The sequence below is a fragment of the Sceloporus occidentalis genome, unplaced genomic scaffold, assembly GCF_023333645.1.
Source record: "Sceloporus occidentalis isolate IW3139 unplaced genomic scaffold, rSceOcc1.0.p SCAF_107, whole genome shotgun sequence".
NCBI lineage: Eukaryota > Metazoa > Chordata > Lepidosauria > Squamata > Phrynosomatidae > Sceloporus > Sceloporus occidentalis.
In genome coordinates, this window is record NW_028317087.1 from 1,847,794 (window position 1) to 1,862,038 (window position 14,245).

Genomic DNA, 14,245 nt, shown 5'->3' on the forward strand with positions numbered 1-14,245 from the left:
ATACTAACCTGTCGAAAACACGACTTTCTTTGAAACCATTTTGTAATCAACAATTGAAAATTGAGGCAGCTCAATCTTTTCAACTCCCGTAATGGCTTTATCACCTCCGTTCCAATAAAATTCGATATCATCCGTTGTATATCCATCTGGAATAAAAAAAAAAAAATTATACAGAACTGACAATTTTATTGCCTATATTATTACAGAGCCTACATTGTACGTCTAGTTTGCACTTTGACATAGTTTATATGAATACAATAATAACATTTAAGGGAATTGAATCTTCTAGATGTGCTTAAGCCGTAATAGCCCCAATTGATTGAAATAACAATTATCACGAAGCGTACATTACTTGGTAATGATTAGATATAGTCCAACTACATTTGTATAACCTTGGAGGCATGCAAAGTTAACTAAATAAATAAATCAATAAATAGTGCGCCCCTCCCCCAATGTTTATGAAATCAGTATTATGCATTGAAAATAAATTTTTTTTCAGATGACACCCACATGATAATGGGCAGCAGAAAGCGCAAATAAAAATGAATACTAACACATCTACTAAATAATCCTTGGTCCCCACTGTAGTTAAAGTATATAAGCAACATGTCTTCATTTACATTTTGAGGAACTGTTTTTATATAGAACTTGGAACATAGAACAGTAATCTAAAGGCCTACTTGGCTACCTACTCTAGCTGTCACATACAGACAACTTAAAAGGGTAATGCATCAGCACTTTTAAGGGAAAAGTGCTATCTAGAGAAGAAATGTCACTCCTCTCTCAACGCCATTTTCTAATTCATTGATACACTCAGGAATGTTAGCAACGTCTCCTCAAAGTTCTTTTCTGGAGGACTATGAGCACTGTCATGGATCGATGCGAGGATTCATGTCACTTTTTTGGACACTTACTATTTCTTCTTAATGTTTAAATCCAAATGTGCTTGGCATGAAAGACTAAAGTGGATCATACTTTCCACTCTCCTTGTAAACATTCTAGAACCTGGAGAAAACTGTGACCATTCTGATCTTGAGACTGTACTAAACCAAATTAAACTGATAGAGCCAATGTTGTCCGGTACACATAAACACAGAGTAAGAGTGGTTAAAGAATGAAAAAAAAAGATTTCTCGCCACACTGTATCTTTTTATGTGCCATTCACATAACACAGCATTTATTCTGCCTTCCTGAGAATGAGGAAAGCTTTGCTTATGGCTAATGGACAATTATTGTTATACTGTTTATTATGTATTTTCAGAAAATAGGATTCACATGATGGCTGCTAAATAAGATGTTTGCCTTTGATTACTAAAACTGCTATGATCAATCTGTACAAAGAGGAGTGGGACACGTGCATATGTCCACATTGTGTTGTGTAGGGGGCACTGGGACTCAATACCTCCTGTCGTGCTTGTTGAACTGTGAAGACACTCTGTCCTACAAGGTTGAATTAGAATGAACTGCTGTTACAGCTATGGAGGACAATCTGCAACATATTCAAGGGGCAGATGGATATCGTATGCCCCTCTGTCCTTTTATTTCTTCATGCCTTCCTTTGGGTGCAACAAAACATACAATTTGTCCATACTCAGCCTCCTGATAAATGAATGCCTGCTGTTGCTACACTGTTAAATTAAAAGCACACTTTTCATTTTTTGCATGCATCACATATTTAGTATTTAATAGTATTTTTAGATTTTGAGATTTAGAGTATATCATATTCTTTTTGTGTGTCCTTGTTCTCTAGGACCCATCTCTTTCTCAGTATATAGTCTAGTGTTGCAACTAGTCTGGGTATATTCAATAAACTGGAATATGTAGGTGAGTTGAACTCCACTTTGTTTTATGAAGTTTCTCACCCCTGAGCTTCTAGTTCAAGTTTGGTCTGAATGCAGCAATGCAGGTTTTTCATTGTGTTTCAATAAACCTTCAGAGGCTGCCATTTTTGTCAGTCATGTGATATTTTTCATGTGATTTTAAAGTAATTTTTAGAAAAGGACTTTATTCTCAGTGAATATTACATTGAAGTTCTACTGGTAGCCCTTGCAAGAGGTTGTCAAATGTTTCATACAATCTGTGTCCACTGTGCTAGCAGATTACGAGGGCTTCCTCTCCAGTACTAGAGATTGTAAACGTATTATCAAAAATACATCCATGTAAGGCATCACGTTAAAATGTATGCAGCAGCTTTTAAAAGGTAAAAAGGAACATGTATAAATGCGTATAGGTACAGTATGTAGGTGGACCCACAGGTTTACTATGGGTGATAAAGTATTGACATGGGAACATCCCCCTTTGTCAACAAGTACTTGGGTGGCCACTGTGATTTCACTGCGTATAAAACTAATTTATTAGCCTGGTAGGACCCTGCTGAAACCTTTCTGTTCACAGGACCAAAGTGATCTCCGGGTTTCCATGGACCAATTTGCCCAGTGTTTTGTTTTTTGATGTCTAAAGCATTTTTATCTGGAATGGATACCAACACATTGTTTCAAAACACCTGAAGCACTGTATGTGTATCATTTTCTTATTTCCCTACTCAAATAGCACAGTGAAAATGAAACATGGTAGAAACTGTTATGACAAACATGAGAAGAAATGTTTCTCTTTTCTATGGTACATACATTAAAGGCACATAGCTACAGGGGATAATCAGGGGATAATACATAAATGACACATTCAGGTATCCAAAACCTGCTCGATAAGCATTTGGTAAGTATTAACTTTCACATGTATGCAATACACCACAATACTTTTAGTTGTATAGCGCCAGCAGATTCCATAGCGCTTTACAATCAGTGGAATCATTTAAAATCACAAACAATAACAAACTGGTACAAAAGGAGAAGAGGGCCCTGCTCTTGCGAGTTTACAATCTAGCTGGTTGAGGGGGAAATGAAAGAGTAGGAGAATATGTTAAATAAAATTATTTATAGAATATATTATAATTTATTAATTTACATAACGCCATCACAATCGGGAGGATTGCACAACGGGTGGTAAGAATGTAGGTTTAATTGTACACCAGCTAAACAGAATGATGTCAATCTTTTTCTTATGTTTTATCTTTTTCAGTGTTTACATCGTCTCCCAGATTAATATGAATACAAAATGCAATTGGAGCCATGAAGAATCTTGCAGTAGAAATATATAAATGTATTGTCTCTATATTTGTATCTTTGTGCATCGTAGATTTGTATTTCAGTTCATTTCCATTACCTTGTCCAGATCTACTGAATCAGAGTACATAACAGTAGATCGTTTTACATTTCTACTGAGATCCCACCATAAAACCATTTCCTTTGTTTCATGTGGACCCCCTTTTTCTCTAATCTGAATGCATGAGTTTACTTGTTCCTTTACAGACCATGGATTCAAAATTTCCCAGGAGAAATCATTGTATTGACCTTAAATATATTAGTATAACTAAATATTTATCACGTTCGGGAAAGATGGATTGTACCTAAATAGAATGATACAACTTCTGGGGTGAAGTACAACCAGAAGGTGTAAGAGATGGAAATGCATAGATGAAAAAAATCATTATATATATATATATATATATATATATATATATATATATATATATATAATGTATTACTGCAGTTATATATCCAAAATGCTATGCATTTATTAACTCATCTAGCTCTTATATTAAACACAGAATTTGATGGCAAAAAAAACAACCATTTGGCAATTTAGTCTTCCAATTTTGTTTTCTTCTGTAAATAAATATACACATGATTGAATATATTGCTTGATTGTATCATTTTTAAAACATGCATTGAAACAAAACCAAGACAAATGTATGTTGCTTGTTCTACTCTCTCACACAGGTCTGATTATCTCCCTACCTTCTCTGCCGACCACTACTGCTTCCATGTCTTGCATCTTCTTGTAATTTATTTTCTCGTTCTTCCCTTTTCTCTCTTCTTTGGTTGACTGCATCTCCATAGACATAACCTCTTGAATAAAAAGGTGGAGGTAGAGGACGCCACCTGTGTAAACGTCCACCAAAATAGCAAGGCTTCCAGTGACTTCCTCTCTCCCGTTGATTGGAGGATCAGGAAGCTCTGCCATTTTGGGAGAAGTTCACTGGGAATTATGCCCACAGAGATGCAAATGAGGAAATTAGAGAGAAGAAAGAAGATAGAAAAGTAAAGATTGAAGGGAGGAGAAATGAGAAAAAAGGAGGAGAGTGTGAGCAAGTGATAGTCAGTGAATAAATGTGGGCATCGGACAACAAATTTAGTTCCCTGATTTTTGTCCAAAATAAATGTGCAGGAAAAGGACCTTGTTGTTCGAAAGAACAAAACAAAAAATTTGGCTGAATTGTTTTTTGACCCATTTGGACATGTCTAGTATGTAACGTACTATGAAAAGGCTGCAAAGAAGTGTGGCTTCCCATTTAGGGCATCTAATATCAGCGTATAGGACCAACCTGTGTAGTCTAAAGTCTTTCTAGGAGTGGCAAATTTGAAGAGGTATGAAAAAAGGACTTGCAGCAGGCTGTGAACATGGAGAGAACAAGGCACCAAATGCACCCATGCAAAACTTCAGGAGGACTTAGTACCAATTTCCATGAAAAAGCATAATTGGTTAATGTTTATTGGTTAATTGGTTAATGTTTATTCACCGTGTTCATTACCTTCAGTATCTTCAACAATGACCAAGGTAGCATCATGTGTAGCCACCGTGTTTGAGGACCACAAAGTATACTCCCCTCCTACACTTTCATCAGTAACATCACAGCCCATATGATGATGTTTAGGAGTACCTGTGATTTCTCAAATCTGATTATCAACTTATATAACTTACATTCCACATGCTTTGCAGAATATGATAAGATAATGTGATTTTTTTTCTTGTCACTTTAATAAATATAGATTTTTTTCGCTTAACCAGTCTTTTGTATTCACTGAGGGTAAGGGGGAAGTTCTAGGGATTTCATGCCCTACCCTGATAGACAGAGCTATATTCTATGCTACTGCGACGTGACATAGAAAAATTATCAGGGAAAAATTACTTAAAAGAAAAAAAAATATTCATAGAATGCAAATTGAGTGTAACCACCATCAATTCTTCAAGTCAGGGATTTTGTAGGCATATAGTTAGGTATATGATTAAGCAATTATACCAAACAGGTGTAATGATCATCAATTTAATATGTAGGTTGAAACACAATCATTAACAGAATCACAAACAGAAACAGCTGTGTAGGAGGAATGATGAATGTGTAAGGAACATCTAAACTCACTAAGAAGGTGAGGTTAGTGCAGACAGTTTAATGTCAAAAGTCATACATCATGGCAAGACTGAGGACAGCAAAAAGACACAAGGAAGTTATCCTGCATCAGCAATGCCTCATAGTTATCCTGCATCGAGCAGAAATTTCAGACAGGGGTTTCCAGATATTCTGTCCAAGAAATGGGCAATGTTAAGGACCATAGCTGCAGTGGTCATCCAAGGAAATTTGTGCAGCTGAGAAGGACACATTATGCTTATTTCCTATCGCAATCACAAGATGTCCAGCAGTGCCATCAGCTCAGCATTGGGGCAAAACAGTGGGACCCTGATACACTCATCTACTGTCCAGAGAAGTCTGGTCCGAAGTGGTCTTCATGGAAGACTTGCGGGCAAAAAGCCATACCTCCCAAGTGGAAACAAGGTCAAGAGCACAGACGGGGGTTCTTTACAGTAAGAGCGGTTAGATTATGGAACTCTCTGCCAGAGGAAGTGGTTATGGCAAACTCAATAAAAGAGTTCAAAAGGAGCCTGGACGTGTTTCTTGAAAGCAATAATATTACAAGTTATGGATATTAGATTAATAGGGACAGAACGTTGATCCAGGGATTTATTCTGATTGCCATATTTGGAGTCGGGAAGGAATTTTCCCCCTGGTATGGGGCAATTGGCATCTGCTTCATAAGGGTTTTTTTGCCTTCCTCTGGATCAACACAGTAGGGACACAATATGTATATAGGTTGAACTTGATGGACTTTGGTCTTTTTTCAACCTTATGAACTATGTTACTATGTTACTAAGAGACTCAACTATTCATGAAAACATAGGAACTGGGGTGCAGAAAATGGCAGCAAGTGTTCTGGACTGATGAGTCAAAATTTGAAATAGTTGGCTATGGCAGAAGGCAGTTTTATAACCGAAAGGCTGGACAGCAGAACAAGAATGAATGTTTGCAGGCAACAGTGAAGCATGTTGGAGGTTCCTTGCAAGGGCTGTATTTCAGCAAATGGAGCTGAAGCTTTGGTCAGAATTAATGTCTCCTCACTGCTGAGAAGTATAGGCAGATAATTCCATCATCCAATACCATCAGGGAGTCAGCTGATTGGCCCCAAATTTACACTACAGTACGACGACAGCAACCCCCAACATACAGCCAAAGTCATTAAGAACTATCTCTAGTGCAAAGAATAAAAAGGAGTCTTGGAGGTGATTGTATGATCTAGAGGACTGCATTGAAATGCAAAAACTTGCGGGCGATTGTTTGGGTGTTGCGGGCGGAAGCGGGCAATCAGACAATGTACCTGTGGGTCCCGGTAATCCCGTGCACTCCCAAGAACCCAGCAGAGTCACGTGAAATGACATAAATTCATGTGACTCTGCTGGGTTTCTGGGCAGAACAAGAGAAGAGACGCTGTGTGGGAGCAACGCGAAGGCAGCCTTGCAGGAGTGCACGGGAAATCTGCAGATCAGGTAAGGGGGTGGGCGGGATTGGACACACACTGTGCGGGAGCGAGGGCGGTAATGGTCAGAAATTCGGCGGGAGCAGGATTGAAAAAACTGTCCCGCATAGAGCTCTAGTATGGTCCTCAAACAGCTACGATCTCAACATCATCGAGCCTGTCTGGGATTACATGGAGAGAGAAGTGACTGAGGCTGGCTAAATCCACAAAATAACTATGGTTAGTTCTCCAAGATGCTTGGAACAACCTACCTGCCAAGTTCCTTAAAATACTGTGTGCAAGTGTACCTAGAAGAATTGATGCTCTTTTGAAGGCAAAGGATGGTCACATCAAATATTGATTTGATATAGGTTTGATATTTCTTCTGTTCACTCACTTTGCATTTTGGTAAAAAATAAACTATTAACATGTCTATTTTTGAAAGCTTTATATAATAGTTTTCACATCTGCCTAAAACTTTAAACAATACAGTACTGTATATACAGTATCTCACAAATGTACACCCCTCACATCTTTGTAAATATTTTATTATATCTTTTCATGTGAAAACACTGAAGAAATGACACTTTGCTACAATATAAAGTAGTGAGTGTAAAGCCTGTGTAAGGAGTTATTTTGAGGGGACAGCAAATTTCCACTGTTATACAGGCTGTACACTCGCTACTTTACATTGTAGCAGAGTGTCATATCTTCAGTATTGTCACATGTGATAGACTGATTAGCTATTTGTGTTAACAAGCAATTGAACAGGTTTACCTAATAAAGTGGCCAGTGGGTGTGTGTATATATATATATATATATATATATATATATATATATATATATATATATATATATAATGTTCACTTCTCTAGAACTGCAAGGGTTGAGAAAACATAAAATTGTATGTTCAAAAGAAATTTCAGACATTATCTTTGCAAATGGTTTACGATATGCGTGAGGCAGAAACGGCATGTACTCCAATGTGACTGAAAAAAGAGACTTATGGAGAAAAAATCTAAATGGAGATGCAGTGAGTAAATCATGCAGTGTGAGAGAGGAGGTGGTCTAATGTGAGAAATATGATTGATGCATCTGTAGAGCCTCCACACTGGGATCAGGTTATTTAATGCAAATTTCTAAAGAGAAGTTTCTGCTGAAGCTGTGGCCAGTATAATGCTAATGCGCACTTTAAAGTAATAAAACATTTTGCTGAATGCTCAGTAATCAAAAGTAATATGAAGCCAGTCTCAGATGAGACGTCATTGGCATAAAAAATACAGCAATGCACAAAACAGACTAGCAGTCTTGATTTCATTATTCACCTCTCTTTCCCATAACCCTAAATGTCTATTTTCCACTTTTAACACGGTTCTCTGTCCCACAGCACCTCCCTCGCCCTCCAACTTCTCTGCCCAGGAGCTTGCCACCTACTTCAAAAACAAAATTTACACCATCAGGGATAACATCCTCCCCCATATTGTCAATAATATGGTACCTCAGCCTCCCTACTCACCTCAATCCATCCTCACCTGCTTCAGCCCATTTACACACGTTGAGGTTTCTGAGGTCCTTTTGTCCTCCCACCTCACTACCAGTCCCCTCGACCCTGCACCTTCACATCTCCTACCACCCCTCTCTAGTGTCCTTACCCCAACCCTAACCAACATCTTTAATCTTTTTCTTTGATGTATTCCCATCCTCATTTAAACATGTCATCATCTCCCCCATCCTAAAGAAACCTTCCCTTGATCCCACATCCCCATCAAACTACCGTTCAGTTTCACTTCTCCTGCTAGCTTCCAAACTGCTGGAACGATTACCTTACAATCAACTAACAAACTTTCTCTCTTCAAACTCTCTACAATCCGGTTTCCGTCCACAGCATTCAACAGAGACTGCACTCACTAAAATTACTAATGACCTCCTTGCAGCTAAAACAAAAGGCCAATTCTCACTGGTTATTCTCTTGGACCTCTCTGTAGCCTTTGACACAGTCGACCACCCCTTCTCTACAAACCCTCCATGCTCATGGCATCCGTGACACGGCTCTTTCATGGCTTAAATCCTACATTTATGACCATACTTTTAGTATCATATTCACTGGAACTTGCTCCTCTCCCTTACCGCTATCTATTGGTGTTCCTCAAGGCTCAGTTCTTGGGCCTCTGCATCTACACTTCTTCCCTCGGACAACTTATATCTTCCTTTGGCTTCCAGTACCACCTATATGCAGATGATACCCTAATCTATATTACTGCTCCTGACCTTTCCCCCTCTCTTCTAACTTGCCTCACCGACTGTCTATCAGGAATTGCATCATGGATGGCGTCCAGTTAACCTAAAGCTCAACATCTCTAAGACCGAACTCATGGTAACCCAGCCATCTGCTCTGTCCACTTTTACTGACACCTCTATTACGGTTAACAACTCCACTATCCAACCAATGGACCAGGTTCGCTGCCTTGGTGTCACCCTTGAGTCTACTCTCTCCTTCATCCCTCACATCCAGTCCCTCACCAGATCCTGCCTCCTTAACCTGAAATCGCCGATTCCTCACACAAGACACAACCAAGTTACTAATCCACTCCCTTGTGATATCCCGTCTGGATTTTTGCAACTCCCTGCAACTAACTTTTTTGCAACTAACTGTTCTCCCCCTCTCCCGCCTTTCACCGCTTCAATCCATCCTCAAGACTGCAGCTAGATTATGTTTTCTCTGCCGCCGTTCCTCATCCGCTGCTCCACTATGCCAATCGCTTCATTGGCTCCCCATACCCTTCAGAATCAAATTTAAACTTCTTACCCTGACCTATAGAGCCCTCAACAACTCTGCACCCCCTTACATCTCTATCCTTCTATCCAATTACACCCCTACCCGCCCTCTTCGCTCCTCTCATGACCTGCGGCTATCTTCTACTGTTGTTACCTCTTCCCTCTCCCGTATTCAGGATTTTACCCACGCCGCACCCCTCCTGTGGAATTCCCTTCCCCGTTTCGTCAGACTTTCTACCTCATACACACCTCTCTGAAAACCTACCTGTTTATAGAAGCGTACAGCATTCCTTCCCAGTACTCTCAACCATCATCATAATCAAGCCATCTGAATAATTAACAGTTTTAACATATCATCGGAGCCAGATCAACTCATCCCCATCCAAGCAGTCCTCTCCTATTGTCTCACTTCCCCCCCAACCACTCACTAGATTGTAAGCTCGCAAAAGAAGGGCCCTCTTCTCCGTTGCACCAGTTTGTTATTGTATGTGTTTATAAATTGTTCTACTAACTGTAACAGCGCTGAAATTACATTGTCAAATACCTTCCAGAGTATACTGAATAGTCTTTATATGCCCAGACTGTTCAATGCTAATACTAAGCTCTGGTTCTATGATGTGTTTCATCCTTAGACTAATTTATATTTGACACAGCTGCAATATGTTTCTCATTCCCACAGCACTGCAAAGACTAAGCAATATTTGTAAGATGCTGAACACGTAACTGTTAGTATTTAGCAGACAGCAGGCTTTCACATGTAGCCTGGATGAATGTGTATGCATTACAGTGGTTTGAAGCCCAGAACTCAACAAGCATGAAGAATAAATTAGAACTCTTCCCGGCAGAGAGTGTTCCCTTCCACTGAATTGGCTCTCAGACATGGTTAGAGATCTCAGAGTTACAGATGCCATGCTGTTTCTGACTTAAAGATAACTCTTCATATTCTGCTGTCGGCAGACCATTTTGCTTTTTACATACAGTTACAAGAGCAGAAAATTAATGGTTGATGAAAATAAAAGGATGCCAATAGCACACTGAGTTGAAGAAGAAAATCAATAAAACCTTATCTGAGCTGAAGAATTGTTCTTGCAGAGCCTTTTTTTCCTGCTTTGCTCTATTTGTCACATTAGTCCATTTATTTAGGGCACCGTTCCACGTGAGCTTACTCTGTACTGTTATAGTTTATTGTATGTGACAAGGCAGAGATGAGCAAACATTCTGCTGTTTGTTGAAATGGTCTAAACTTTTTAGTGCAATGAAGTTTACTTACATTTAAAAGGGTTGGTCTTATATACTTGATCCAAATGAATTTAAGAGAAATACATGTTCAACCAGTTGTAATTTATGAGGAGAGTATTGTTTCTGATGTTATATTCTTGGTTTCCAGTGGTTTGATAACATGGCTCACACAGGTCTCCAAGGGGCACAATAAGTCTGTCCAACCTGTAATCCTTTGCCCGGTGGGTTGGTATGAGTCCTCTTACCCAGAAAGCACAGAATTTTCCTTAAACTGATATTCACACCTCACAATACACAAAAAAATCAAACATCAGCTCATGGTCATGAAAACTAGACACCCCAAGGTATTTCAAAAGCAGCCAACTTTCTGGTGTTAATTTTGTTTGTGTTTTTTTTCATACACATTGTACTTTAGGTATAAATTTACAGCCCTTGGTAGATGTCATTGTTAAACAACACCCCAATATGTGTTCAGCAACATCCCCTGAGTACAGTGATACCACCCATGCATAGGTTTGCATGGTTGTTTGGGGGCTAAAAGGCCACCTTTTAGAGGTGCACATTTTTTCTTTTCATTTTGACATCTGGTCATTCTGCTTACCATGCCAGGATTTTTGGGAAGATACAGTGCTAATGTTAGTACGTGCTGAAGTTGTTTTTGTTTTAAATTTTGTTGGAACCTCATGGATCCCCTGCATGGTTTTTAAATGTTATCACATTTTTTTTAAACTGTTTTAATTTTTTGTGATTAGAAAGCTGGGCTTCATTAACTTGCATGGTTGAATACAGTTATTGTATTCAACTTGCAGGGGGAGTACTCAGGAGAGTGTGGAGTGACCCTCTTGGAAACTTGTTTATTTTTTAATGGGGCTTCCATCTTGCGAGAGGCAAAATTTCTTGCAGCAGCGCTTGTTATTGCACTCCAGAGCGATCATAGTGTTTCCTGGGGTGGGTTTTGGGTGTTGCTGAATGCCTCACAATCTAAGCATTTTAGTGACACTGTTTAAGCGAAGAAAGCAATCTTAGATCGAGCCAGGCACGTTATTGGTCTTTAACTGACCGTTTTTCCGTGACGTGCCTTGTGTGTCATTGTTCGCTATCGGGTTAAACATGCATGAGATAGGCCTAAAGCTATCCTGAATCTAAGACAAGACCAGGGACCGATTTAGGTTTCAGTGTTTACATTCGGAAAAAATGGGCAGACTAAATGGTCCGAACCGAATATTATGGTTCTCTGATGATGCAAAACTGTTGGACCACATGGCACTCTAAACCAGCTGCCCCACTTTTACCATAGACAGCTAGTGACATTTTCTGCTATTTGTCTGCTATTTATGAGTTATTCATAACATTTTATCAACTAGCACACATCTTATTTAATGCATATTAGACTTTGATACTAAATGGATATATGTGAATACATGCTGGGTATTATTGAGTCTGGTACACAAATTTAGATTAAACTGTTTCAAAATAACCCTTTACAAGGATTTACTGTAATTTAAACAAATATTATTGCAATATGTACTGTTGTGATGCACTGCAATATACTCATGTACTCATATGTTTAAAAAGCCCAAAAAGGACATCAGTGGAAGAAGTTGATAAAAACATGTCTCCTGCCTGAGGGTTAAGCCTTCATGGGCAAAAATGAATTAATTTTGCAACTAAAGAAAATTAATTTATAAAATAATATGCAGTGTATTGGTCAATAAGGTGATGAATAATGCTATTTAAATGTATAAGGTACATTAATTAGCCTATTACAGATGGATAAGCAAGTCTCTTGCAGTAGCGGACCGTCTCGGTATGAAATACCCTATATTCCATTTTCCAGTGAGTTTTAAAAGAATTAATTATGTCTGTTCTCTAAACAATATCATCATGTATTGATACAGTGACAACAGATTTCACAGAACTATACAGAAGCGTAATGACATTTTTAAACAAGCATATACATAATGTAATGACAGACCTGCTCCCAGTAGATTACCAGTCTATATTTCCTTATTAAGGGGTGTATATCCCTTTAAGTAAAGCATCAGTACGTCACTATAAAACTTAAGGCTACCTGGATGACTTTGTCTTTGCAATTTGCATAGCATCCTACACAGACTATTGCTTCAAATGTCGCACATAGATGCTACCAGGTATAATTTAACTGATACTACAAAATTGCAGTGAAAATATGTTCTCATGGGTTTCACATCTCATAGCAATTTCACATGGATAGATCAATTGTCATTTTGACAAAATAATGTTGAGTATTACAATACAATCACAACCAAACCATCTTGGTATTTAGCTTTCTGTGTCACAATTAACCTACGCTATACTGTACAATTGTTGATGATACCTCCGGCATAATCAAAAAGTTAATTTAAAAAAAGAAGAATGAGTCCATGACACTCATCATTTCCATCAACTGAGTTGATCTAGGCAATTAAAAACCCATCTTAAGTCCATCACAGTGTTGCCTGAATGGGTAAAAATTCCAGCACGATTTTAAGGACTGTCCAAAAAATCTATGGATCAAGCACTGGGGGGGGGGGGGCAGATATCCTGGTGGCTAAGGAGATTTATCTGGGCCTGCTGGCTTCCATGTCTCTCCGGGAGGCAGGTAAGTTATCTATCATCGGTCCTATCCAAAGGGAGGATCTCTCAGTGATGACATTGTGCTCGGTTTCCTATACCTCCTTTGATACGGCTGTGGATTCGGTATGGAACACAGGTCTGGGGCTCTGAATGCAAAGGAAAGCATTGAATCTGCTTTCTGTCTGTTGCCGATCCACCCTGATTGTCATCACCTGTTGGGGTGTTGTTTTGAAGGTGCATTTTATGTGGATTTGTGGTTTACGTGAAGTGGTTTGGTGTGCGGGGAAAGTGGTGTTGACGGTGGTCAAGTATTTACTGTTGGGTGTTAGGCCTGATATTTTGGTTGTGCATGCTTGGGATAATGCCCAGGAGTCAAGGCTACATGTGTTATGAATTATCTTTTTTGTTATTTGAATAATCCTATTAATAAACAGGGCATCAAGACCAAACCATGCAAAGTGGGCAAATCTTTCACCCGCCTGCCCATGGTCATTTGCATAACAAGCATGATGAAGGTTACAGCACATGACCACTCATGATGTTTCAGACCATGTGCAGAAACGAGATCAAGAGCAATATACAAATGATTATTTTGTGAACTTAAGAATCTTTTACCCTATGCCAACATACATTTAACTATGAATATACTACATCCCAAATATAACAATTTGCAATTTTACATCAATATATATCTACATTAAGATTATATATATTTTTATATATATATAGCTTGTTTAAAAAAAATAATTCCATATTTCTCCAAATATAAACAAAGTAACTTATAGAAACTGTAGGGGGCAATAAAGAACTGTGTCTGAGTTTGTTGCATCATTACACAGGATTTTGGATCTAAACTGTTTCCTTCTTGTAAGATTTTTTTTATGAGACCCCCATCCCCTTATGTAGTCACCAAGGGGTTTAATCTTTAGTTTTTAAAAGACAACATTATG

The 14,245-nt window shown here is 38.6% G+C and overlaps 1 protein-coding gene across 2 annotated transcripts in view; it reads right to left on the reverse strand.

Annotated features, from left to right (window-relative positions):
- LOC149283257 (gamma-aminobutyric acid receptor subunit beta-1) overlaps positions 1-14,245 on the reverse strand; it is a 189,859-nt gene that overhangs the window by 6,290 nt on the left and 169,324 nt on the right. For both annotated transcript variants that reach the window (XM_089497763.1, XM_089497762.1), the window contains exon 6: positions 9-146. In XM_089497763.1, the coding sequence (XP_089353889.1) occupies positions 9-146 (138 nt within the window). The remainder of the gene's footprint in view (positions 1-8; positions 147-14,245) is intronic.